At 33.0% G+C, this 27600-nt stretch overlaps 1 protein-coding gene across 1 annotated transcript; it reads right to left on the bottom strand.

Annotated features, from left to right (window-relative positions):
* Nucleotides 1-498: 498 nt before the first annotated feature.
* Nucleotides 499-26975, bottom strand: LOC149412175 (vanin-like protein 1). The gene is made up of 9 exons (XM_089646417.1): nucleotides 26837-26975; nucleotides 11572-11691; nucleotides 10181-10327; nucleotides 8699-8871; nucleotides 7818-8032; nucleotides 5785-5979; nucleotides 4790-4966; nucleotides 2944-3085; nucleotides 499-1572 (listed from the first exon to the last, which is right to left on the bottom strand). Exons 1-9 carry the CDS (start codon nucleotides 26909-26911, stop codon nucleotides 1146-1148), a joined length of 1671 nt encoding a protein of 556 aa, XP_089502543.1. The 5' UTR covers nucleotides 26912-26975; the 3' UTR covers nucleotides 499-1145.
* Nucleotides 26976-27600: the final 625 nt, after the last annotated feature.

The raw sequence follows: 27600 nt of genomic DNA, 5'->3' as shown, positions 1-27600 counted from the left end.
GAACGAACAATTTTTTTTTATGTGTTCAATGTTTGTGGATTGAATACAAGAAATAAAAATACGAACTAAATGCCAAAAAACTGAAGCTGAGGTATATGAAATTTTGTGAAGAAATTGTATTATTTTATCAATAGAAGATGCTGCATCTCCGTTGTCAGCCAATTACATTAAAATAACAGTTGAAATTAATGGTATTTGGTGCCTATTTTAAAAGAAAACTGGCGCACAGAGCCATCTTTCGGCATGCGTAGATGTTGCAATAATTTTTTGTGGCACCCGTGCATTTATTTAGGTTATTGGCCTTGGCACATAGAACAGAACAAAGAGCATATTTAGTTTATTTAAAAATAAAATGGCACTTAGTGCCTTTTTTTATTTTGTTATTTGTAAAAAAATGCAATGTAAAAGGGTAAGTCAATAAAAATATTTGTGTAAATGTTATAAATTTATTAATTTTTTGTTTTTTATTTACATCATTTTCTCTATAACCATAAAACTATTTTAAACATTAAATAATATCACAGATAATAATAAATAATATTACGTACATAGTCAATTTTGAGCAAAAATACGACTGACATCAAATGTTTTAAATACATAATAATAAAAAAAACTTTCTTAGGTACCATCTATAAGATGCTAGATGTTTCCTTGGCGGACAAAAAAAACTAACAAGAACTTAGTTTAAAAACAGCTGATGAAATTATTGTCACAATTTAACACACTCAAATGTGAAATTTAAGCAGTATCCAATCTTATCCAGTGTTTTCCTTCAGGGCCGATGTCATCTTTGGGGTTGCTGTGCAGTAGGTTTTTTTGAGATGGCGAAAGTAGTGAACCCTGGTCTTATGACTTATGTTATAGGAGGGAGGAAGCAATAAAGTAGGCAAATTTTTCACAGCCGAGCCATTAAGCGCAAGAACAGTTCATAGAAATTACCCTTTTCTCGTTACAAATTTTAACTATGTGCAAATGTCTCCATGAGGAAATACCAGTAAAACAAACAGTATTCCCACCCATCATCAATTCTCCAAAGATTGCAATCCATCTACCAAAAGTATTGCCTATTAATTTTTGCACCAGTTATTTTTCCATATATCTAATCCAATACCCAGTGATTGTTCAAACGATATCTTAATTTCTTACTACATTTGCTCCAAGCAATAAACCGAAACAATAAATATCAAAACTTGTAATCTGAACACAATATAATCAATTGTACTTTCAGAATTTTCTTTTCCAATGTCCCGAGAAACCAAACTTTGAGCTGCGTAAACTCTTTTTGAAACTTTCATAATGTCTGAAACGGGTTGACCATCTTTAGAGAAATCCCTGCCAAAGATGGCAAATGTTAATAAGTTATCAGATTTTCCAATTGATTTCATGGTTACTATGGCATCTTCAGGATTTACTTCTGATTTTGTAATTTGATAATCTATTTGGTTGGAGGGCAAAGGCAATAAAGTTCTTTTCAACGAAACTGGGAATTGAGTAGAGTTGGTTTTTCTGAAGCTGCCTGAAACAGATATTTCTGCAAATTCTACGTTGCCTCCCAACGAAGTATTGGTGAACCTGAAACCAAAATATTTAATTTAAATTAAATAATTACGTGCTTCGTTCCTTCACTTTAAATTATCTATTTGTTTGAAAGAATCCTTCAGTCGTCATGGCTAAAGTTAAATTAACGATAACAATAACAAAATTATAAACAAATAATTGACAGAAATTGAAATAGTAACAGATATGGCAGTATAGAAATAATGGCTAACTTTGTAACAAAAATTACTGATAATAAAAAAAATATATAAAAACATGCTTATTTTACTAGACCAATGTATAACGAAATTTCATAATAATAGTCTCATAAGTTTTTTTTAATTTGCGGTCTGAACCTTTGGTTTCGTAAAGCTGCTCATTTTAATTCTTCTACGATTAACTTCTAGATTTGAATATAAAACATGGTGTTTTCTCTTTCTAACATGGTTTAGATTATATTTCTCACCACAGCAGTAAGGGAGATACAATGATTACTATGAGACCATGAGTTGTTTCCAAAAACAAACATATTAGCCTGAAGGTTAGCTTGAATATAAATAATTTTGTAAGATTTATGCGATTGTTTAGATATTCAGAGGTTTCCAGTTTTTAGGTTAGTCGACACCAATTCTTGCTTGACAAAAGTAACAACAAATGAATACAGAAATAGCTTATTAAGGCGATGCACTACGCCGTGTAATATTTTAAATTAAGCCGCTATCAATAACAACCCTTATGTAGATGGCGATAAGGTTTAAATTCCCGCTTAACACCATTCACCTGTTTTGATTTATGCAAGAAAAAAACATGGCCAAAAAGTGCCTTTTATTTTATTTTCTGGATGTTCAGGCATAAATATTTAATTTTTTTCAATCATTTTATAAATAACTTAATTTTCCACATTATACAATAAAATCATAACCGAAAATGGGTTCGTAAGTAGGAGATTTTGAACTTTAAAGCAGTTTTCATAGGCCTTTACATTATTTTTTTCTGGGCTTATAAAAAGACTTATCTAAAAAAAACTCGATTATTTCAAAGGCCAAGATGTATTCTACTCGCAGTATTTAATTTAAGCATCTGAAACATTTCTAGGCGACCAAATTTTCAAACCAAAAACACATGATTTTGCATTACTACGTATGGCATCGCCTTAAGTAGTGTTGGTGTGGAAAGTAACACAAGAGGTGGGTTTAGGTAAGAGTTACTTGTGTGGTTTAAAAAGAGCATTCTGATGAAGAAATAGTTCTTCTAAAACTGGTTGATTTAACACTTGGTGTGCCGCTGCAAAATTTTAGCAGTGCGCCATCTGATTCTATTTTTGTCATAACTTTTGCAAAATTCTGTTTTTGTAAATTGCTCCGTCGGGTTGGTTCGTTCAAGTTTGTTTGGTAAACATATACTTACATATTCCCACAAGAGCCAATATCACTTCCGGTGCAAGCAATCAGTCCACAAGTTTGTACCCCTCCAGTGGCTACTCCAGAATAGGTCCGTACTCCATCATATGCAACAACCATGTAGTTGTAACGTCCTTCATCTGGGCCATCTGAAACATCAAAAAAAAATATATATTTTCCTACTGTTTTCCTTTTGGGTCTGCCTAATCCACAGACATAGGAATTAATAGACGAGAAGATAATGGCGAGGGGTAAAATCAACTGTTGAAGAACGAAGGGAGTGAAGCTGACTGTGATTCGTCAATAAATCAATCTGACAGTAAATAGGCATCTCGCATTATAATATCACCATTTACTTCTTAAAAGTAAAATCTGCTTTGGAATGAATAGACATTTTTACATGGGAGCGCAAATTACTCGCCACGTTATGAACAAATTTGCAAAGTCCAAATTCGGCAAAAAAATTCGGTTCATTTTCAGAGTCGAATATTTCGTTTAAGTATTTAGTTAAGACACTTTTATAAATGTTCATAATTTACTTCCCAGCAACCAACCAGCTTTGTGTTTCGCGTCCAGACGTTTCTCGATGTGATAGTAACAACTGATTCATATTATACAATGTGAATATGCTTAAAATAAAGTAAAATAATGCTTATATATGGAATGTAATACGACAATTGGGTTTATTCTCTTTTTCACATCTATTTTTACAAGTTTTCATAGTACAAGTCAACATTTTGCCGTGTTATTTCGTAAAATGAACCGATGATGCCTCGACCATAGTTCGCACGAGAATGATGACGTCACGTTTTCAAATTTCACTTGAGGCCATACGCGAGCACAGCCGGCTCCAATGGAACCGGTATGGGGAGTGGGGATAATACGCTTTTAATCACTTAGGGCAGGTCTACTAATATTCATATGTCTATGGCCTAATCTCATTTTGAGTAATTAGCAGTGGCGGTTCGTGGTTTGAATCTGACAGTCGAACATCTGGAATTGGACATATTATGTACTAATTACCTAGCATATTATCAGTAATCTCATTGCTCATACCCTCTGAGCTCAATTGAGCATTCTTCCAATTGAGTCAACTCTTACGGCCGTTGTTCCCAACATTTCGAACGATCAATCTCAGGGTCCGATCAGCCAAGTGATTTATTCAGTAACGTTCGATTCACCTGTTTCCAAACATCTTTACTATTGATTATCTTAAGTGGCTATGCCCACTTTCATAGACAATAAAATGACATCAAAGTTAAAACTTTCAATGCTAAATTAACATTGGCGAATTAATTATTGTATTTATTATGAATGCATATATTTTTTTAAGTACTGTAATACGTAAACCGATATTTAATATTTAAACGTATGAAATATGTTAAAAATAAAGTATTAGCTTGACTTTAATGCCACCGTGCCTTGGCCTCGCAAATATGTTTCACTCTGTTGACACTTTTTATAAGTAGTCATTTACTGAGGCAAGCTTAATCCAGTAGTTTGGCTTCCTTAAATTGGTTGATCACTCAGTTGTCACTTTTCCGTTGGAAAGAGCATAGTTGTGCGTTTGAGCAGTGTTGAGCCAAAATATCGGCTCAGCAGTTGATCAGTAGGATTGGGAAGAACGACCGTTAGAGTCGTACGAAAATATAGAGCTGGTACCGTGGCTCTCGCTTTTAATAAAATGAGTTTTGAACCCATTGCTAGTTCACTGGGAATTCATTAGTTGTTTGTTGGGAGTTCACTGCAAATCTGCGCTTTAGAGAAAACCACCACTGGGAATAAGTGAAGAGTAATAGTGTAAGAGAAAAAGTTATTATAATATCTAGATGATACTTTGTAGTTTTTCTTACCGGAAAGAACGGAAGCCTTTGTGAAGACGGTGCAGCAGAAATCAAAGTGGCAAATGCTGGTGGTGGTTCCTTCCCTAAGTGAGATATCCACTGGCTTCCAGGTATAGCGGTCCAAGTGATCACGCATCATGCCCATCTCCTGCGCCTCTACGCTCTCTATATTCAAACTCTGCGAAACTGAAAACAAAATATTAGCAATTCAGTATTTGGTATTAAATATTGAAAACCTTTTATTAACCACACAAGAGCTGTTGCCACAACCTTCACAAAAAAACACCATTATGTATAGTGGAACCTCTCATACGGGCATAATGTGTTCCAAAAACACTCAACCCAAGAGAAATTTTTTTGTCTCATATAAATCAATGTAAAATTCGATAATGCGTTCCATGCCAAAAAACAAACCAAATTTTACCAGAATTATTTTATTTTAATTAATTTAAAATTATATTTTATGAAATGTTCCTTTCATTTGTTTGAATTTTCGACAAATGTCATAATTTTATAAGTCTACTGTCGGTGATCATTCAAATGGTAAATTTCTGTGATGTATGGTAAAAAGTTGGGTATTCAAGCGATAGATGGCACTAGTCAGAAAGCTTACTCCAGAGTCCGACAGATGTCACTAGAGTGTAGAAATTGCCTGTTGGGTATCATTGTCAGACTTCAAGCTTCTAGAAACAGAGAATTACCAACCCTCGGGTAATGAACAGTGTAGCTAAATTCAGACTTATTTATTGTAACGTAAATACACGCAATTATTGTAAAGAACCTTTTACTTTATCAAGAGTTCCCAATACACAGAAATCTGCTAGTAAGCAGAGATATAACAATGTTTATTTCTGAAAGGCGTGAATCTTGAGGCAAATATGCTTTTGGCTAAATATTCAATGGAAACCTCATTAAAGAACTAGGCTGCTATCAAAGAAATAAGGTGAAATACCAGATATAGTATAATGGCTTTGTTGCCAGCATTTGGATTTGTTGATACATACCATTGCTTAGCAGGTCCCCATCCAGCGTTGCCAGCAGCAAACTGCTGTCCAGGTTTCCAGTGATGAAGGCGGCTATGGCCCCTTGTCTTCCAGCAAATATCCCACTGCCTCCAGAGCCAGACCTTGGACTGTTGGCTCCGGCCACCAGGAGGTTAACGTTGTGGCTGTGGGCCCAGGACTGCTGGAATTGGACGGCTGGAAATTGTTTATTGATTAAACTAGGTGTAAGGGAGGAATAAACTTAGGACGGGTTTTTGCTGTGTGGAGGGTCGTTTTTATGGAAATGAAATTCTGGGAAGGTAAAGGATTTGGTAGGAACCCGCCTCCCAAACTTGATCAACTCTTCATATTTCAAGGTCAAAATTCAAGTTCTGTGAAAATCCTATTCACATTCTGTTATTATTTCATCATGGGCTGGTTTTATCACAGTAGGTACCTACTGTAAATGTGAAACAATCCGCCCTTAATTAATGTCGCTTGAAATGGCTTTAACCATGTTTGGTGACCAGATCTGAATAGCCAGGTACTTCCCAGTCCTCCTTTTCCCCGCCTCCTTACCCTCGCCACGAGTCCCCATGCCCTTCAAACAAATGAACGAACTAAAAAGGGAAAGAACTAAACAAAGTAATTTACTTGAATATGGGAATGAACTCAACGAGCGAGTGAACCAAAAGTTAATAAACTAACCATAATATGGTTATAATGACATCCACATATACCATACCAATACAATTACCCTTGAGGTAACTTTTTACAAAAACTGTGCTATACAAATAATCTAAACAGAACTTTTGAGAAGTCCTCCAACTATCTATATGCAAGAAATCGCATCATTCGGTCGCTCTGTTGCGATATGAAAAAAGGACAAACAAAAAAACACACTTTCGAAACTATAATATTAGTTAGACTAATAAATTTTATAGATTGAATAAACCCAGGAAATAAATAAACAAGTGAATGGACTAAACCAGTGAATGAACTAAACAAATGAACAAACTAAACAAGGTGTTCACGAAACATACAATATTACTCACATACAGTATCACCTTCTCAAACCTACCTTACACACAACATATTATAGTTATAAGTTTGAAATCTATCATATATAAATATAAATAATTATGTGAAACTGTAAATTATACAGGGTGTCCGGAAACTCGTAGTACAAGCGGGAAACTGGTGAATCTACATCACATTTGGAGTCGATTTTGTAGTATATTTTTTTTTTATTTGAGCTTTCGTTATCGAGTAAATCGAGTTTGAAGTTTTTTTTTTTTTTTTAATTTATTTTTTTCTTAATCAAATTCTTATAAATTATTACTGAAGATCAAAGTACCCAATTATTTAAAACTATTTGAAAGTAAAACAAATGAAGAAACTCGGATTTGAAGCATTATTTTGAAATCACCCTTCATTTAACCCGGTGTAATCATAAAATATTTCTGCTCTGCAGGGTTAAAACATCTGTTATTCAACCCTAAACACCAGAAAAAACTTTAACCCTAAAATAGCCGAAAAATATTTTTTTTTTGGTTTTTTTTTTTTTTTGAAAATGCTCAAATCAAAAAACTTTATGTTTTTTTGGGTTCCCCATGTGGTGTAGATTCTCCAGTTTCCCGCTTGTACTACGAGTTTCCGGACACCGTGTATATAGAAATAAATAAAAAAAAATAAAAAAAAGAAGTAACTAAACAAGAAAACGGACCAAACAAATGAATGAACTACTGAACAATTAAATGAACCTTGCAAATTAATCTTGGATAGACTATAATGGACGAAATTATTGCAAGGCACTAGGCAAAAGATCAATGAACTGTATTAAATTAATTACAGTGATTGAACTAAGCAAATTGTAAACAATGAGTAATACATAAATTATGAACAATGCTTCGATCTGATTGTGTGCAACAAGATATTATCATCAATTCGTTAGCGAAATAAATGGTGTTCCAATAGACATTATTAGTTCTCACTTTCGAAGTATAAAACAGTAAGTGTATGAGATCTCCCATGAATATACTTGGAATAATTACCAGTCAAGAAAGGTAATTCGGAGTACCACATCATGGGGGCGAGGATATTCCTGACTCCCTTCTCATAAAGCACCGCCAGGCTTGGTTGACTGAACATCAGGTCAAAGCAAACCAGATGGCCAAACGTCACGTTGAAGTCTGTTGAAAAGGTTTCAACTTCTGGTGCCATTGTCGTGTTGTACATAGCTTCGCCGAATAACTTGTATTTTCTGTACCTGCAAACAAAAATTAAATTATGTATTAAATTTAACTATTTAAATTTCTTCTTGTTTCTCTCTGGAGGTTGGCTATCATCAGGGCAATCCTTATTCTGCAGGCTGCACTTCAAAACTACTCAGCCAAACTGAATCTTCCATTATTTGTGTTATCAGTTGCATGATCGTTATGCGGTCAGGATTTTGGACGTTTCATCTTTTTATATCTAGTATTAGTTTACAATTTTTGTCCATTCAATGATTATCTACTAATTAACTAACTAACCATTACGCCGATTCTGGAGGGGTAGGCAGAGAGGACGGACCACTAAACCACTTGGTCTTGGAACAAACTCCTTGCTTCATTCATATTCAAACCATTCTGTTATTCTGATTCCTGACATGGCCCGACTTGACGGTTCACTTGATCGTGCAATGTCCTCCACGGGCGTCCTCGAGTTCTACCATTCACATTCGGCACGGCCTTTTATGGCACTAACATAAACGAATCGTCCCTTGAATGCATGCATACACACACATGTACATTTTTCGTGTAGAAAACAGTCAGTACCTGAATATGATATGTTGTATGTCATACATGTATGTCATTTTGCATACTTAGTTTCTGCCTTTGACACCTAAAACGCCACTTGCAGTTGTAATAAATGTAACAGAATAAATGATTACCTTGAGACTATTTTTCCATCTCTGTCAAACACAACATTGGTGTTGAAGAGATTGTAGCCATCTTTAGAGCATGGTCGTGTATCTGATATTTCAGGGCAAGCTTTCTTCTCCGATACATTGATGACCAGATACACTTTGGAAGAGCGAGCCTGACACGAGAGTGATATCAAAGCCTGAAAAAAAGAATAAAATCGTACATGAGTTTATTATGAGAGATTCAGAATTTTTGCAAGTATTAAAAAAATAAAAATTTGGTATAAGTTCAAATCATTCTTACAGTGATTCTTTATTATTGGTTTAAACAGACTGCTTGCGTCCATAGAAACAATATTAGGATTGGCCTTTGTACGGTGGTAAAGTTCTATCTTTGGGAGATGATTCTATTATGATGGTAGATGTAAAAAAGATGTAAAACTTTTTTCGAAATTCTGTTGTTTTTAGTCAAAACAAGAATTTTTTTATCCTAAAAACTAACACCGATATTTCGAAACAAGTTATTAATCTTTTTTACGAGTAGGTACTATCAATTAGAATAACCTCCGGAAGTTGTGCACTTTACCCCCAAACACCTTGTTTAAAATCGGTCATTTTGGGTACAGTGGCGGCTCATGACAAGCGAACTATAGTGCTAAGATTGAAAAAAAATACAACTTTATCGATGTTGTAAATATATTTTTTTTTCAAAATCTCAATTTTTTGTGTGAAGATTTGTATCTCAACCTAGCTGAAAGAATTTTGAAAATTTCGAAAGGCGAAAAACATAATAATCGTTTTTACAACATAAAAAAGTATTTTTCAAGTGTAGCACTCGAAAATCGAAAATAACCACCGTGTGTCTATCAATTACATCTTCAAATATTTTTTTCTAAAAAATTACAAAAATCTTAAAAAAAGAGGCGTATTTTCAAATTTGCTAGCGTTTATAAAACAATATAAATAATGCCTAAATTACAAAATATGTGTGACAAGTGTCGTTAATAACGAATTTATTTCCGCCTAAAGCTCCATTTCACTCCAGAATAATTAGGATTTAATAATATACTCACACTCATAGTATTGAGAGAACACCAGAACAACAGAAAAGTTACTTCAAATGGCTTTAACCGTGTTTGGTGACCAATTCCCAACCTTCCTCTACCATATATCCTTCATCTTCATTCCCAGAATTTGGAATGCCTCAGTCTGGCTACGGACCATTTTTTTATAATTATTTTATGGTTTATAAAACAAAGATCTAACGAGAAAATATTCGCATGCATCCCAACTTTTTCTCACAGCAGCAGATAAAAAGACTTTCGTGCAGTACCTAATCTAATAAAACTAGTAGATAAAAACCCGCTTTGACGGTTTCAATGGTTCATTTTGTAAATAACAGAGGGCGCCACTTCCGTATACAACAATCCTAAACTGTACAGTCATTATGATTATTAATACTATTATATAAGTAAGGTAGGTACCTACTTATAATATTTCGATATTTACCTGATGAAATCCTAAATTCCCGGCGTCACACGGTGAAACTTCATCCTTTGGGTCTGGTATAAAGAAAGCATATTCAATGATCCGATTTCTATCTGCGGTGAATCCATTGTTCAAGGTAGACTCGGGAAACAAGATTATATCCACATCCTAGAAAAGAGAAACATTAATTTCATCGTAACAATCACAATAATAAAACAATAGTAGGTACTTGGAATAGGAATGACTGATTGATTACAGTGATTACCAAAATGATTAAATAATAAGAATATGGATTATCCTAATTTTATATGAATGCAATTTTTGTTTCTTTGCAGGATTAAAAGTGCAGCGGTGATTGAATGATTACTATATTAAATAGTTACAAGCAGTTATTATCAGGTTTCGTAGAAGACTAAAATAAATAAAAAAAATAAGTTTATCTTTTAAACAAATGCAAACTTTGAAAAATATGTAGGTTATGTATTTGCAAATGTATGACGTCTGGCCTATTAACTGGATATTTCACAGCTTCTCACTCATGATAAAAATCAAAATTATAAAAACGCAAAAGCGTCGTGAATCCCTAGGTAAGTACCCATTCAAAATTTAACTATTAATTCTTGTGCCTACTCCCTGTATCCGAAGTTCTTAGAAAAGCTGTGCTTGGAAAAACTGTGCAAAAAAGCGGTGATTTTAAAAGCTGTACTTACAAAAGCTATCTTAGAAAAAACTGTGCTGGAAAAAGCTATGCTTATAAAGGCTGTGCTTAGAAAAGCTGCGCTAATAAATGCTGTGCTTAGAGAAGCTATGCTAATAAATTTATTCATTGATTCTCTTGTTCTATGAGAACACAACGCCTAATTTTTTGCATAATTATAAAAGCTGTGCTTATAAAAGTTTTTCTTGGGGAAGATTATTAAAAACTGTGTTCAGAAAAGCTGCGCTTAGAAAAGTTGTGCTTAGGAAAGCTGTGATTAGGAAAGCTGTTCTTAGAAAAGTTGTGCTTAGGAAAGCTGTGATTAGGAAAGCTGTTCTTAGAAAAGTTGTGCTTAGGAAAGCTGTGATTAGGAAAGCTGTTCTTAGAAAAGTTGTGCTTAGGAAAGCTGTGCTTAGAAATGCTGTGCACATAAAAGCCAGTCTAAGAAATTTGGACATGGCTTCTGTCTGGCCGATGTTGAAAACATATTACAATATTTAAAAATAAAACAATTCCAAATGAAAACTTTACGTGCATGATTTCATAAAAAAGGAGAAATTTTTACAATACAATAAAATTATTCTTAGAAATTCCCTAGGAGTTATAATATAATTTTCTCCAAGGAAATACCGATTTAGATTTTATTCAAAATGACATTCGATTAGTTTTATGGACTTTGACTAGGTTTAAAAGGTAGTTATGTATATTTATTAACCTGAGAGGCGGCATCTTCGATGTAAGAAATGTAATTCTTTGTATTTGCTTGGATGTGATCATCTATGTTTGCCGTTGAAATTTTCACAGCATATTCGACAACAGCGGCTCTGTAGGAATTCTGAAAGAAAATAACATAACTTATTGTAAGGACAACAACACCACATAATAATTTAGTTCCAAAACAAAAAATGTTATTTATTTTACGTAATAAATAGTAGGTACGGTAGGGTTAGTAGATTATATTTTTAATAAAAGTAGTGAATTCATCTAATTTATTTATTTTATGTAATAAATAATAGGTACGGTAGGTTTGGTAGATTATATTTTGAATAAAAGTAGTGCACAATTCTTTTTTTTTTAAATTTTTTAAAAATTTAATTAAAATCAAATTTAATAATGTAATTATTAAGTTCTGCAAGTATTTTTTGGTTTTTGTTATTGTTACAGCTCTTTCGGCTATCAATGCCATTTTCAAATTGTTGTTATAACCACGTTTAGACGACTCATTTATATGATTCCATTTTACCCTCTCCCAACTTAAAATGATTTATTACCGGTTAAACCGATTTACTGATAAAATAATTGTGACAGTAGATTTCATATTCTATGGGGTATTTTGAAGTCTGTTTTCCTTACATTAATGTTATCTTAATTGTTTAATAATGATGTAGCTGCTATCGATTTATTTATATGTGTTATATTATTTATGGACATACTTAGAAGCGGGGAATAAATGATTGTCCTTACTTTATTAATTAATGTTATATTAGTTCTTTTATTATATATTATAATAAAACAAATAAAAAACTTTATTCCACTTAATTTTATTTTGACCGTAACCGGTTTCAGCTCGTCAAAGCCATCTTCAGACTGGTACACAAAATTCTTAGTCTACGGTTTATATACACAACATATGGGGGAGGGGGGAGAGGGGTAGTTCATAGGGTTATAATCAATTTTATTTGTTACTAAGTCGTTTAAGATTGTGGTATTTCTAAATATTTGGTAATTCCAGTAAGCTAATTACCTTTTAGCTAATTAGTTCTTTTATTGATTTCTAATTGTTCAAGTAAATTTAATATAAAGTTCTTTCCTTCTATATGCAAGGGTTTAAGTTAATTGTTGTCAAGCGGGACGTGATTATTCACTAAGAGATGTACCTACTGCGAATTTTGAAAAGTGTTTCTTTATTATTATAACATCTTATATGTTCTTTGAATCTAGTTGAGAAAGCCCTTCACGTCTGTCCGATATAAGTAGCGTTGCAGTCGGTGTGGTCACATTTTAATACATATATGCCACTATTATTAAGTATAGGATTTCTACTTTTAGCATTTATTGGATAACCAACACCTCTGCCGTAGGACACCCCAAGTGGTTCGCTACGTTTAGAGATTTAGCAGGGTTAGGTGTGTTCGGGATGCGCCTGCCCTACAGCTATAACATTCATGTATTATATATGTATATATAAACTTTTCGGGAGAAATTCTCTAAATGATAGTGAGAACTATATCAAAATCCTTTGCGTTGTTTAGAAAAACTAAGCGCACAAACAGACAGATGCGGATTGAGACTTTGTTTTATACTACAGGATTTTCCAATAAGAGGTGTTATTTTGATATTCAATCGTAAAAGATCAATGGTTTCGTTGCTTGTGTGGCACGTAGCGCAGTCTTGTTGACAGTTAACTTTGTCCAGATCAATACCATCCAATTTCGGCCATAACATATCATTAATCATCTCTCGATAGCGCAATCCATTCACCGTAAATGTTGCTCCACCCTCATTTTATAAAAAGCAAGGTCCAATGACTCCGCCTGACCATAAACCGCACCAAACAGTCAAGGTTGAGGATAGAGAGGCTTTTCAACAATGACTCTTGGGTTTTTCGCGCCCCAGATGCGGCAATTTTGCTTGTTGAGGAAGTCACCGAGGTGGAAATGGGCCTTATCACTCAAGATGATTTGCATTTGATTCACTCAAGTGAATTTTAATAATTTCAATGCGTTGTTGAAGCGTGTATCGATCCATTTTTATTGATGGCGTAGTTTTTACTTGTCAAATGTCAAAAAATGACATCTTCAAAAGTAACATCTACCGAAATAGCGTGCTATTCAAAATAACACCTCTTATTGGAAAACCCTGTGTATATGTAAGCTTTCGGGAGAAAATGCTCTAAATGATAGTGAAAACTATATGAAAATCCTTTGCGTTGTTTAGAAAAACTAAGCGCACAAACAGACAGATGCGGATTGAGACTTTTTTTTATACTATTTAGAGATTCTAGGTTCCCAAATCTTTATGGTTGTCCTGTACAGTCCACATGGCAAATAGAAAACTACACTGACGTCTGAAAGGATGTAACGCCGAAAAACACCAGAAGATTCAGGAGTAGGCCAAAAAGGAAATTAGCGAATGCAGGATTCTTTATCCATCAGATCCTTATAGTAACCTAAATTACATCATGCATCACATATCTACTAATATCGGAAATTATTATAGTTCCTACCTAACTAACAATTTCATGAATTATATTTAAGTTTGAGATATTATTTCACCTCAGATTTGCAGATCAAATTGTTGACGATTTTTCTATTATCTGAAATTGCGCCAAATAAAAATAATTATTTCAAATTTAATATTATTAAAGAATCCCGAAATAAATAATAATCACATTTTTATCATACCAATTTGGCATTAATGTTAAACGATTATACTGGAATATGTTTTGACATGGAGAATATCTTATCATCGAAGTGTGCCAAATATAAACATAAACTATTAACACTACAGAAAGATTACATCATTTTTTTTTAATCTCTTTGAGCACGCGTACATCACTGTAGGTATTAATTTATTAGTTCCTAACACCCTGTCTTATCAGATGCATGTGGTGAATGTTCTTAAATATACATTTAATCAACAACATTTTACAAAGTATCATGATTAGAGAGATCATGCACGTTAGCAATGGGCAAAATGTGTTTTTCCATTTATTTTTTTATCATCTGTGGTTGCCAGGGGAGCTCAGTCAGATGTCAGAGCTCCTGAAATACAGGATTTTCCAATAAGAGGTGTTATTTTGATATTCAATCGTAAAAGATCAATGGTTCCGTTGCTTGTGTGGCACGTAGCGCCGTCTTGTTGAAAGTAAACGTTGTCCAAATCAATACCATTGAATTCCGACCATAAAAAATCATTAATCATCTCTCGATAGCGATCCATTCACCGTAACTGTTGCTCCAGCCTCATTTTTGAAAAAGTAAGGTCGAATGACTCCGCCGGACCATAAACCGCACCAAACAGTCACACGTTGAAGATAGAGAGGCTTTTTAACAATTATTATTGGGTTTTTCGAGCCCCAAATGCGACAATTTTGCTTGTTGACGAAGCCACCGAGGTGGAAATGGGCCTCATCACTCAAGATGATTTGCATTTGATTCACTCAAGTGAATTTAAATAATTTCAATGCGTTGTTCAAGCATGTATCGTTCCATTTTTATCAATGGCGTAGTTTCTACTTATCAAATGTTAAAAAATGACAGCTTCAAATGTAACATCTACCAAAATAGCGGGCTATTCAAAATAACACCTCTTATTGGAAAACCCTGTATAATACAAAGGAGAGAAACCCGAAAGATTTTGTGAAGCTACAAATGCAAAAATTATTTATATCTATATGTATGTTAATATTTTTACCATATGATGTGGAAACATGGATACTTATAGCCAGCGAAAGAAAGCGAACAAACCTTGAAATTTGGAAGCACAAATGTGTCCATTTTTGAAGAGCTGGCCATCAACAATAGGCTTTCATTATTCAACTTTTTTATGTTTACAATGTATTTAAAACAATTTGGACTCGTTGCTCGCCAGCTGAGGACTCCAACTTGGAGAACCTCATAGTCACTGGTAAAGTGTTTAACAGGGAAGCAGAGGAAGATCACCAATTCGCTGGAGTGACCAAGTATCAGTACGTCGGTGTCCAAAACCTCGAGGAGTGAAGGAGCTACGTCGAACATGAAAATTGGAGTGTGTTCAACCTTATATCAATGTGGTTGACTTATTGATGAGTTCCTAATAACATTGCCTTAGGTTAAGCCTTTTATCAGATGCATGTGCTGAATGTTTATACCTATGCTATCAGCATGTTAGATTAAAGCAATGCATCATCAATGATCAATGATGATGATCACTGAGTGATCGTGTAGGCTAGCTATGGGCATAATAACACGACGTTATTGTTATATATTTCCTGGTAGAGGAAATCTAGTTGCTAAGGAAACTAAACGAAAATATGAGATCTCTTGAAGAATTTCCTGTCTATTGTTTCAAAGGCTCTTTTGAAATCTACGAATCCTTCAATAGTTAAGTATCTTTTGTTTTATGTTTATTATTATTATGATAATTAACTTATGTACTCGTACCATTTAACCTAGATATATATTATTATATCCTACTTATTTCATGTTCTTAAAAAAAGAGTAAATAGGTACCTACGATTGTTTCTTAATATTTAGAATAAAACAAATATGTGATTGTAAATTAATTTTATTAAAAAATATATTAATTTTCATAATTTCGTCAGGAGTCGGGACGAAAAGTTAAAATGAAATCAAAAAATATATTCTAAAATACCTGCTGAAATAAGAAATAAGTATTACCCGCCTGCCTATGACATTCAGATTTCTATTGCTATTGTGTTACTATTGCGTTGCTATTGCGTTGCTATTGCGTTGCTATTTCGTTGCTATTGCGTTGCTATTTTTTTTATTTTTATATTAACTCCACACAGGAGGCCCTGAAGAAAATAATTTCCCTCAGGGCCTATGTCATCTTTAGGGATGCTGTGTGGAGGGTCTTTTTGTAGAGAGGAAGGAGTGAACATGGGTCTTGAAGAGTCCCATGTTGTAGGAGGGAGGAAACACAGAGGCCGGCAGTTCGTTCCACAGCCAAGCTGTTGAACTTAAGAACGAATCGTAGAAGCGACCCGTTCTCATGTGACAAATGTCAACCGTGTACAAATGTTAGGCGCGCGTTTGGCGTGTATCCCGACTACGCACCGGTGCCGAAGGGATCAATGACGCTAGTTCCTCAGAGCATCTTCCATTGTAGTACCGATAGAACAAGGACAGCATACCTACCTGACGCCTGTGCTCTAAAGATTGCAGTCCGTTTGTTAAGATTGGGGAATCTATCAAACGGACCGCCCGTGTAATTGTAATATAATAAGATTATATCTGCAAATCTATCAACGATTTTTCATTGCCTCATTGCCACTTTTAAGAATATTCATTAGTATTTCGGTATTCGTATTTAAAGTGTTACGAAATTGCGCGTAAGTAGGTAGTAAACAGTAAGCACTAACAACACTAACAATACTATTTACAATACATTATTCCCAATGAATTAAATAAAACTCATTTTGGGAAAGACAACAACAAATAGAAGGTAATTATTTTTACATAAGAATACGAATTTAAAAGGGAGTTCAATGAAAAGTCTAATAATTGAATAATGTTTCATAAATACATCAATAAAGATATAAAAAAGTTAAAGATTTCCAAAGAAAGAGTGGTCAATGGTTAATAAATTAGGAAATAAATTTATAAGTTCTTTTGCCAAAATAGTTTTGTTGAATTTTAGGTTACCAGGTAATGCGTTGTATTACGTATATTCCAAATTTAGTCGTGTGGGTGGTGGATTGATGACGATAAGTGTATTTGATTGTGTGATCGTGTTTTGTACTGGTGTAAGTCGGAATTAAAGGCTTTTACAGCAATTTGCATACCTACCTAGCAAATTTATTTTACTCGGATCACCATTATCTTAAAGGATAACTGATAAAATATGTTAAAAAACAATAAACTAAAAAAGTATGAATAACGAGCGAAAAGTCACGTTTTTTCCACGAATCTGCATTGTGATTTCAATGAACTTTTGACATTGGGCGTACTTATGCAGCTGATAATTTTTTTATTCGACTAAAATATTTACATTTAATTCCAATAACTTGCGATAATTTAACACGATATCGTTACTAATGCAAACATTACAGACCGCGTGTGAATATTGATAACGGTGTTTGATTGGAACATCAAGTCGTATGTTTTATAAGATACATAATCTATGTTACAACATATACAAGGCATTGAAATATCGAGGATGATAATTAATACCTGCCAATATGTACCTCAAAAACACAAATTTTTGCATATTTTATTTTTATTGAAAATCTTCATAACTTTTTTTCCCACTTCAGACCGGTCTGAAGATGCCCATTTTGATTTTGATTTACAGGACTGGTAAAAAATAACACGCGGGTAAAGGTTATAAATGCTTGGATGACTATATTATCCCAATTGATAATCATATGATAAATGCGAGAGTGTATTTGTTTGTTTGTTTGTCCTTCTTTCACCGATCAATATGATTTCTTGCGTACCGATAGTGGGAACATTCTTTGATTACAGTAATTTCTTCCAAATACTACGCGAGCGAAGCTGAGGCTAGTGTAGATATAATTATAAATACTAATTGTATTTTGAATTGGTTTTAGCCATGTTTGCTGACCATATCTGAACATCAAGGTACTTCCCCATGTATCTCTTTCCTTTCCCACCTACATTCAGCTCACAATATAACCCAACCATAATCGCACTAGCTCCAGACGGTTGGGAGCAGTTGGGACTCTTGTGCAGTATTCACATGAAAAGGGGAATATAAACTTTTCACTATAGCTGATGATTCAATAAGAGAATAAGTCAGTTGTTCCCTCATTGAATTCATGATGTGCTAGCCGTACCACATTTAAAAAAATCAGTTTCACTTATTTGGAATGTTTCTGTCTGGCGTATCGATACGTATGAACATATAAATGAATCGATTCACACGAACCTAAGCGCGTTACGCATAATTATAATGTTTTCTACATGCATCGAGTAATCATAACTCAATAAAAAACCACATCTGACAGAAAATAACCGCCATTTGGCCATCATAATAATAACCATTTTGTGAAGGTAAAAGTTAGGGTCGACCATAATTCGTTAAAAAACCCACAATTGATTTTCAAGGTTTCCAAGAGCTAAAAAAAGTCCATAAAACATTATTTTAACTTATTATGCATGATTTTTAATGATATACTAATGTTTACAAGGCAAGTTTTTTATGCGAAAATTTTATTTAAAAGGGGATTTTATTTTTAAGCAATAACTATTAGCTTGTAACACCCATATAAATTTTAAAAATGTTTCGAGAAAAATTAAATGCCGCCGACGGGAATTGAACCCTCATCATTCTGATTGCCGGTCAGGTGCTCTACCAATTGCGCTACATCGTCTTATTCAAAACCCGCCAAATTATTCAATTTGTACTGGTATTTTTCATTCAACAATTATTGCTTATTAGAGTTTTTTTCACTATAAACAACCAACTTTATTTTTGTAGGAAAGGCATTGATAATGCTAAATCTCCTACTAGATGGCTTCCAGATATTTACATTTTAACATAATTTATTGGTGAAATATTTTGTCTTGTCGAATATTATTATTTTTATTGACAAATTAATGTTTACAAGACAAGGTTTTTATGCATAGCACAAATGATAACATACTATTTTAAGCAATAATTATTACCTATACCTACATATAAATTGAAAAAAACTTTTTTTTCTCAGAAGATATAATAATAATATAAATGCTATTATAACTTATGTAGTTTTACTATTTCCAACGTTTTTATTAGGTTTGGTGCAACCCTGACTTCAAGAACTTGGTTAAGTATTTTTTTAATGCACTTTTTATTCCAAGTGCCTCTGTGGAAATAAGTATTTTTATTAAGTACCTAAATTAGGAACACGGAATCTGAGATAATCCGACATTACTAGAAATTAAGGAAGTTATTATGGATAATATATTTTGTTTAGATACCTACTTATGATATTAACTAACATTATGCGCGTCACTATAATATCACAATGATTCTCAAATACTACAGAGAGAAGAAAAAATTATGCATCAGTCATTAGCAAAACATATCTGAAATTTCAAAAACAGATTTCTGAAATCTTCTATTTATGTAAACAAGAGTTTTATATCGAAATTGATGAAATTTTGCACATTTGATATTAAAAACCAGAGTGTCTGCATCTGATTTTCCAAAACTCTATGTAAAGCCCAGGAGACTTTAGATAGTGTCCTGTATATAGTTTAATTAAATACTATAATAATATAATAATAATAATGATTTATTGTCTTCTTTTCATAGTAATATATAGAAATAATGATATCCTCACTGGGATCTTCCGTACTGAGGATGTCATTTACATATTATAATTTAATTATAAGAAATTAATATTACAGCAAAGTAACATATGAATTTAATTATAAACATATATCATGTACATCTTCGGATCTACCGGATCTGCCCTGATGATGGACACTGCAACGCTGTCCGAAACGTCGGCTAAAGAAGGAGTTAGCGCAACACGGCATAACACCCCAAAAACAAACAACAAAAAAAAAATATATCATGTAGTATATTTTTTTTTAAATAATTTTAAAATAAGTAAGATAGTGTTTTATTGTATGGTTCAGTTTAGTAGATTCGGTTTTAGTCTGTGTTTGATATCAGTATATTTCCTATTTCAGATCTCCCTAGGGTGAATGATACAGCTATTGGCCGTTTAAGAAAATTTTCAACTTCAACATCGTTTTTTTGTCTCAATAACTAACATTTTTTTAAATCATTTACACCTATAGGTAGGTAATTTATTTCTTAACGTGTATTGATAATTAGTTTTCCTTGTACATTGACATATATTTTTATAATATTTACGAAATGAAAAAAGGGACAGAATACAGCTATTGGCCCCTTTGGCGCAGTTAATGGCCCTGACCTTCTGTAGTAATTGGCCCCCCAATATGTTAAAAGAGATTGTGCTTTTAATCCCTGAATTAATGAACTTATTATCTACTTTGATGATAAAAAAGTAAGTTTAATGATAAAAATACAAAATCAAAAGGTACAAGACCGTACTACATGAACAAAAGAGGGAAAAAGGCGAATGATAACGTGCTGCTAGATTTAGTTTAGTAATTTTAGAATATCTTCTGTGCCCATCATGTCGGAGCACATTGTGTCGGACTGATCACCAGCTACCATGAAACACATATGACATAAGAACATGTCGCCGTCTTCTTTATCAGGGACATGGTGAACGTGTTTTTTGGGTACACAAGTGCCATGGAAGTGTTCTTTGCAATCTTCGCACTTTAGGTAAGAATCTGTTTTAATACGTCTCTTACACATATGACATTCTTTTTCATCAATAATGAAATCACCGTCATTTGCAGGATGAGACTTTGAAGTTTGAGCCGATGCTGGATCGGACTTCTCATTATTGGTTGTTGTAGATAGAGTGATTGGATTATTTTTAATTTTCTTACTGTTTTTCTTTCCTTTCTCTTCCAGTACTTTTCTTTTCTTGGAGTCTTGTAGTTATTGCCTCTTTTCCCTTCTGCTATTTTTTTCGTCATCTTTAAGCTTTTTTGCCTTGCTTTATTTTCCAAACATTCTTGGTACTGCCTTGACGAAACAGCATATGGACTCTTTTCAGTATCCCTCTTTCCCTTTCTTGCAGGTTCCTTGGGGCGGAATAGGTATTCTTTTAATTCTTTTATATCACCAGAAACATTAGGAATTTGATCAACATTTCGATGCTCTTCACTATCTTCCTCTGAATTAGGATTTGATACAGATTCTTGGTTACAAAGCGTAATGGAATCCATATTATTATTTTCGTTTTCTGTGCCAGTTTCATTAAGATTATTATTGTTAAAAAAATTCCACATTTTAAACAATACGTGAAATTCTTTTGTGTTATTTTCCGGGCCTACAACTTCCCTAAAAGTTTGAAATTTATGTAAATTATCTGACCCAACAATTTTGCAAAACATGTCGTACCCCATAGTTTTATCCACTATCACTATTTTACCACTATCTTCTATTTGCGGAGATCCATTGGCAAGAAATTTAGTGTAATCTATGGCGTCTGGATTAAAAGGATGCAATCCGCATGTCCTGAAACCATTAACTAAATATTCTGGTTTTATATTATCAACAACAGTTTTTAATATGCTTGCAAAATTAGATTTGGAAACAATTTCGTCGGGATTTTCCACATTCCACTCTCGAACTGCTTTTCTCCACATTTGCTTTACAGGTCCAAAAACAGAGACGTCAGCTGGTTGAAGAATCCACGTTGCATTAGGATATAGTGCAATAATTTCTATCTGTAATTGATTGCACAGTAAACTTACTTCATATGATAGATGAGATTTGTGACCATCAACAAATAATATGACTGGCAGTTTAATTTTGTTGAGTACTAAGTAAGGGTGGAAAACATGTTTAATATAATCGTAAAATACTTCTGTAGTCATCCAGCCTGAATCACTACGACCGACGCCCCATTCTTTAGGAATTGTGATACCAATTCTTTCAGGTATCCGTTTGTATGGGTAGATTATCATAGGGAGGTTTGTTTTTCCGTCAGCAGAAAATGTAAGCATTACAGTTAGGCTTTTTTTTGCATTTCCCTTATCGATTGCATAAATGTTTTTGTCTCCCTTGTTTGCAAATACCCGACCACTGGATGGACATGTCTGAAAACCTGACTCATCTGCATTAAAAATTCGCGAGGCGTCCTTTAAAACAAGATTAAGTCCCTTTTCGTAAATATAGTCTTAAATCTGTGAGAACCATTTTCTTATGTCTTTTTCAGATACGCAAGAACTAGATCCGGAAACTGCCTCACTTGCTCTGGCCACTATATTTGGATGACGCCTTAAAAAGGCTTTCATCCAACCTTTTCTTGGTCTATTATTGATGAAGGGATTTGGACGAGGGTTCTCATTGAGAAAAGATTGAACACTGTTCAATACGTCATCCTTTTTTCGGGGAAAACTTTTTCCAGATAGATCGCATAGCCAATATTCGAGGTCTCGCTCTTCCATTTGAGAAAGTATCGGTTTTGGTCCAAATTGGGATTTGGTAGTGGGATTTATTAATCTAAATTGTAAAGTAGCTCTAGGTATTCCATACTTTTTCGAAGCAGCCCGCAGTGCTACTCCACTCCTTATTTCTTCAGTGGCCTTATCTAGTTGTTCGACCGAATACTTTGGTATTTTTGCCATGATGGGCGAACAACTAAAATTGAGGAAAAAAATGATATAGTAATTGGCAGGTCTTTAACCCAGTAATTGGCCCCCCGGCCAATTGCTGTTATTTGTTGTCTGATTTACTTCAAATTTACACAGCGAAGCCGTTTTTTCGCATTATTCGTCCATTGTGAAAATAAACCAAATTCATTTTTTCCCAAAAATCATAGTAATTGGCCGGGGGGGCTAATAACTATAGATTGTATGTTTTGAAGTGACAGTTATTAGACACTCACATAAAACCGCCAATTTTAACCTAAAAATGAATAAAAATGGCAGCAACGACACTAACAATAAAGCATTTACACATAAAATCAGAAGGAATCACAAAAAAACACATTCTCTGACTATTATATCTAAATAACACAAACAAAATACCTTAACAAAATGTTAAGAAAGGACAGCAAAATTAGCAGACACTTCGAGAAGACGCCATTAACTACACTAGGGCCGCATGGTAGTAAAATATTGAACTTGTGAGTGAAAGACAAGGATAACACTACATGTTTATGAAGGATGCTGTGTGATAGAGACGCCGTAAGTCTTATTATATGCTTTCAAATTTGAAAAGGCCCATTACTGTAGCAGGGCCAATAGCTGTATCACTCACCCTATATTAATAATCCAGCTTTTTATTTGAGATTTAAATGTTATAATGTTGAGGTTTTTGAATGAGAGTGGTATTTTGTTGTAGAGTTTAATACTATGATATAAGAAGCTTTTTTGCCCAAAAGTTGTATTAGTAGTTATTTGTTGGATAAGTTTTTGACCATGAGATCTAGTGTTTCTATTGTACGTGTTTGTTGTTATTTCTTGGGTTTTGTACTTATGAATGTAATTGAGTATAGTTTTAGAATATAGTTGTTTAATTGACATGATGTTAAGATTCGTGAAGATTTTGTCAGTGCTAGTTCTTACAGGAACTTTCAGTATAATTTTCATTATACTAGAAGTAGAACTTTATTTAATTTGTTCTAAATTAAAGTAATTTAAATTTAGTGTGTTTTATGTATTTTTGTTAATGTGACAAATCCTTTAAAAAACTAAAAAAATAATTAGATAATTTACTGTTTTTTCTTTTATTCTTTCTAAAAACTTAATGGATGAAAGTTGTGAATTTCACTGTTTTTTTATTAACAATGATAACACAATATCATGTTTTATTCTATGGGTTATAGGACTGTTATGAATTATGTATGTACCTATCCATAAGAAAATATTTATGTACCTATTCGTTATCGAGTGACAGCACGTTTGAGTTTTGATCGGAACGTTTTTTGTAAAATAATAAATAAATTTAATCGCCAAATTCGTTTTTTCGTAATGTTTTTACTTGTTATAAAAACTCCAATTCAAATAATTGCTAAAAATACGTTTGTTTGACAAATTACCAGATAGATAAACTACCTCTAATCAATATTTCCGGTAGATACAAATATAATAAGAATTCTACGAACTTAGTGTAACGTATTGAAAAAAAACACATTTAATAAAATAACTGCAGAGAAAAACTATACGCAGTGTGGGGAAACTCGTAGTACCTACAAGTACCTACGATTTGCTATCGATACCGACCCCGTGGGACGCCGGGCAAAATCACTTTCGGAACAACTAAAAAAAAATATATGTTATTGGTTATATTTTTAAAAAAGTCGGTGGCTAGAAGATCTATATCAGCGGTGTCTTTTAAAATCCGCAGAAGTTTTGTTTAAACCTTTATGTGATGAAAGCAAAAATCGAAACACTATGATTTAAAAATAATCTTTTTGGGTTCTCCATGTGATTTCGTTTCCCCGCTTGTGCTACAAGTTTCCAGACACCGTGTATTTATAGGGAAACTGTTTTCTTAGGCCAGGTTGTTGTCGCATTGCCGGGCTTTTCTTAGGTCAGGTTGTTGTCTCATAGCCGAGTTTGTCTTAGGCCAGGTTGTTGTCTCATAGCCGGGTTTTTCTTAGGCCAGGTTGTTGTCTCATAGCCGGGTTTTTCTTAGGCCAGGTTGTTGTCTCATAGCCGGGTTTTTCTTAGGCCAGGTTACTGTCTCATTGCATCTCAGGTGGGCTTTTGTTCAAAAAGTGAAGTCAAAATATGAATGTTTTTGTAGAGCAATCACTTTCTTGTTTGATATTTAGGTACCCATTAAATGAAACAAATGCATTGTTTTAACCGCTAATTTAGTTATCAATCAGTTACGCAACTCAAGATTCGTTAATTGATTAAAATACAATGTTCAATAATTGAAGATTACATTAAATACCGAAAAAATTTTAAACGTAAAAAGTATTACAGGTCGGGTTCGGATCAACAATGCTTTGTCAAGTTTTGAGATTCATTTTATTAATATTTCATATGCAAAATGTAACCCAAATAAAAAAAGCAATGATTCATTAATTATTATGTCGATTTCGGACAAATTTGTGCAGTTCGATTGAATTGATTCTACCTCATTACGTAAATATACAAGTTATACTGAAGTCAACAAATACCTAAATAATTTGTCTGTTAAAATATTGTATAAAAGCAAGTGTACGTTTTACATAAACAAACATTTAACTCTTCAAGTATCTGGCATAATTTCAGAAAATCGAAGAATTTATGTGTATTTCTCAATAAATTCTAAATAAATGCGATATTGCCGAATTTATCTGAAAACTAGAAAACTGTTTTTGAAACGTGATGAAGAGCGCTTTCAAATTTCATGATTAGAAATAAACATATAATATTAATATTTTAAAATCAAACATAAAAGTTTTAAAAATGGTTCACCTTACGTTTTTATTTTATCTAAACACGCAATTAAAATTATTGATGACGAAAAAATAACACATACTTTATTTGAGAAATGTATTATAAACATTACTGCCACCTCAATTTTTGTACATTATTATCCTTAGTACATTATTTTGATGTATTTTTTACGACTTGATTACAAAACATCGACTTTTCTTTTTTTTCTATACATATAATATGCATATATTGTATACATAAAACTTCCGGATTTAAATTATATTTATTTTTTGGAATAACTTAGTGAGTAAAACCTCAAACTGTAATATTTAATTATTGAAGACAATATTAGCGATTTAACGAAAATCTGAAACAGAAAAATCAGAAAAGGGTACGGTCACATCTAGGACTCGAACCCAGGACCCTTGGGACTAATGGGACCCTATCACCTTCGGTCGCGTAGATGGCGACTTTATTTTAAACTATTTAGAGATTGAATAAAGAAGATTAGCTGATCAATTTAAAATATGTTTTTAAATCTATATTTTCAGAAACACTCTGTTAAAAGAACACTTCTCAGAAACGAAAATTTCACATATCTTTTATTATTTCCTACCTTCTCCTAAACCCTTAGTAACTGACAGCTGATTATACATATAAATACGAAACAGTAAATATATTTAAATAATACATTTTTTGGAAGTATTGTATTAGATAATAATAAATTATGCAAATAAACAATATGATATTAGTGTTATATATAATTAATAACACAAGCTTTGGGGACAAAGACACCACAAATACAAGGCAATAATAAAATTCAAAAATTGTTTTGTTATAAAAAATGAGGTAAACAAAAAACGTTCCTAATTCAAAGTTAAAACATGGATTAAAGAACAAAAAAGAAATATTCAAAAAAATTATAACGAAAAGAATAAAACATACACACGTAATACACAATACCATTACAATACACACAATATTATTATAACCGTACCTCATAATATTTGCCGATATTTAAAAAAATATTTCTACCTTTATTATTGTATTTTATTTTAATTTATTATTACATAATATTATCTTTTAATTGCATTTTATAAAATTGCTAAATGGGGGCCTCAGCACTAATAAAGCTCCCAGCGAAGCCCATATTATCTAATAATGTTTTTTAATATGTAAAGTTATTGTATCAAATATTAAAAAAAATCAACACGATATAAAGTTATATTTCTTCGCAAACTCAAGGTTTGGAATATTGTGCAACGAATAACAAAAGAAAATAATCAACAATATAAATAAAATGTTAATTTATCTCACCTGTTGTTGAGTAAAGGTTATTCCCACAGTAAATATAATCACGAAAACTAAGAAACATTCGTTGAGTGAGGCCATGACTGGTTTGGTGTAAGTTAGTACTACTCAAGCGCACTTCTGTCGGTGAACTAACTGAACGAACTCACGTACTATACTGACTCACTCACTGACGAATGAACGATGATGATTTGATGACGAGTATGAAGACACCTGCGGGAGAGGCGGGTAAATTAAGACTAAATAAAAAATAATGATAAATATTCATAAACAAATAATTTAATAATAATGAGAAACAACTATTTCAGTCTCTGGAAATGGCAAATAATGCATTTTGATGGTTATTTGTTTTTAGAATTACCGGCACAATTTATTGACAGTACAAAAAGTAGAAAGAATCGAAAAAATATAAGTAAACGATACAGAAGAATATATATAAATACGTGCTGCTATAATGTTTAATTAGTACAGTTTTATAATTAAATAGACAATAGAGGCATATTAAAACATCAGCTAATATGGGATAAGAATTACCAATGATGTATAATCTATTACTGTTGTCCGAAACCGTATTGTAAGATTACAGTATTAAAAATAAGAGACATCACTACGTCAAATGTAAGGAAGTCTTGACCTCAGATGACCAAAAGATGTGTGTGGTGTGGGTCGTCACAAATTAAATAATAATATTAATAATTTTTATTCAAGGATGTGGGGAGGTTAGTGAAATCCCACACGTCCCATATGTACAATAGATATGTGAAAAATGT

This window comes from Hesperophylax consimilis, chromosome 24 (assembly GCF_061612785.1).
Source record: "Hesperophylax consimilis isolate HC1 chromosome 24, BYU_Hcon_1.0, whole genome shotgun sequence".
NCBI classification, from domain to species: domain Eukaryota; kingdom Metazoa; phylum Arthropoda; class Insecta; order Trichoptera; family Limnephilidae; genus Hesperophylax; species Hesperophylax consimilis.
The sequence above is the reverse complement of the archived record's forward strand: the minus strand, read 5'-3'. Positions and strand labels throughout refer to the sequence as shown.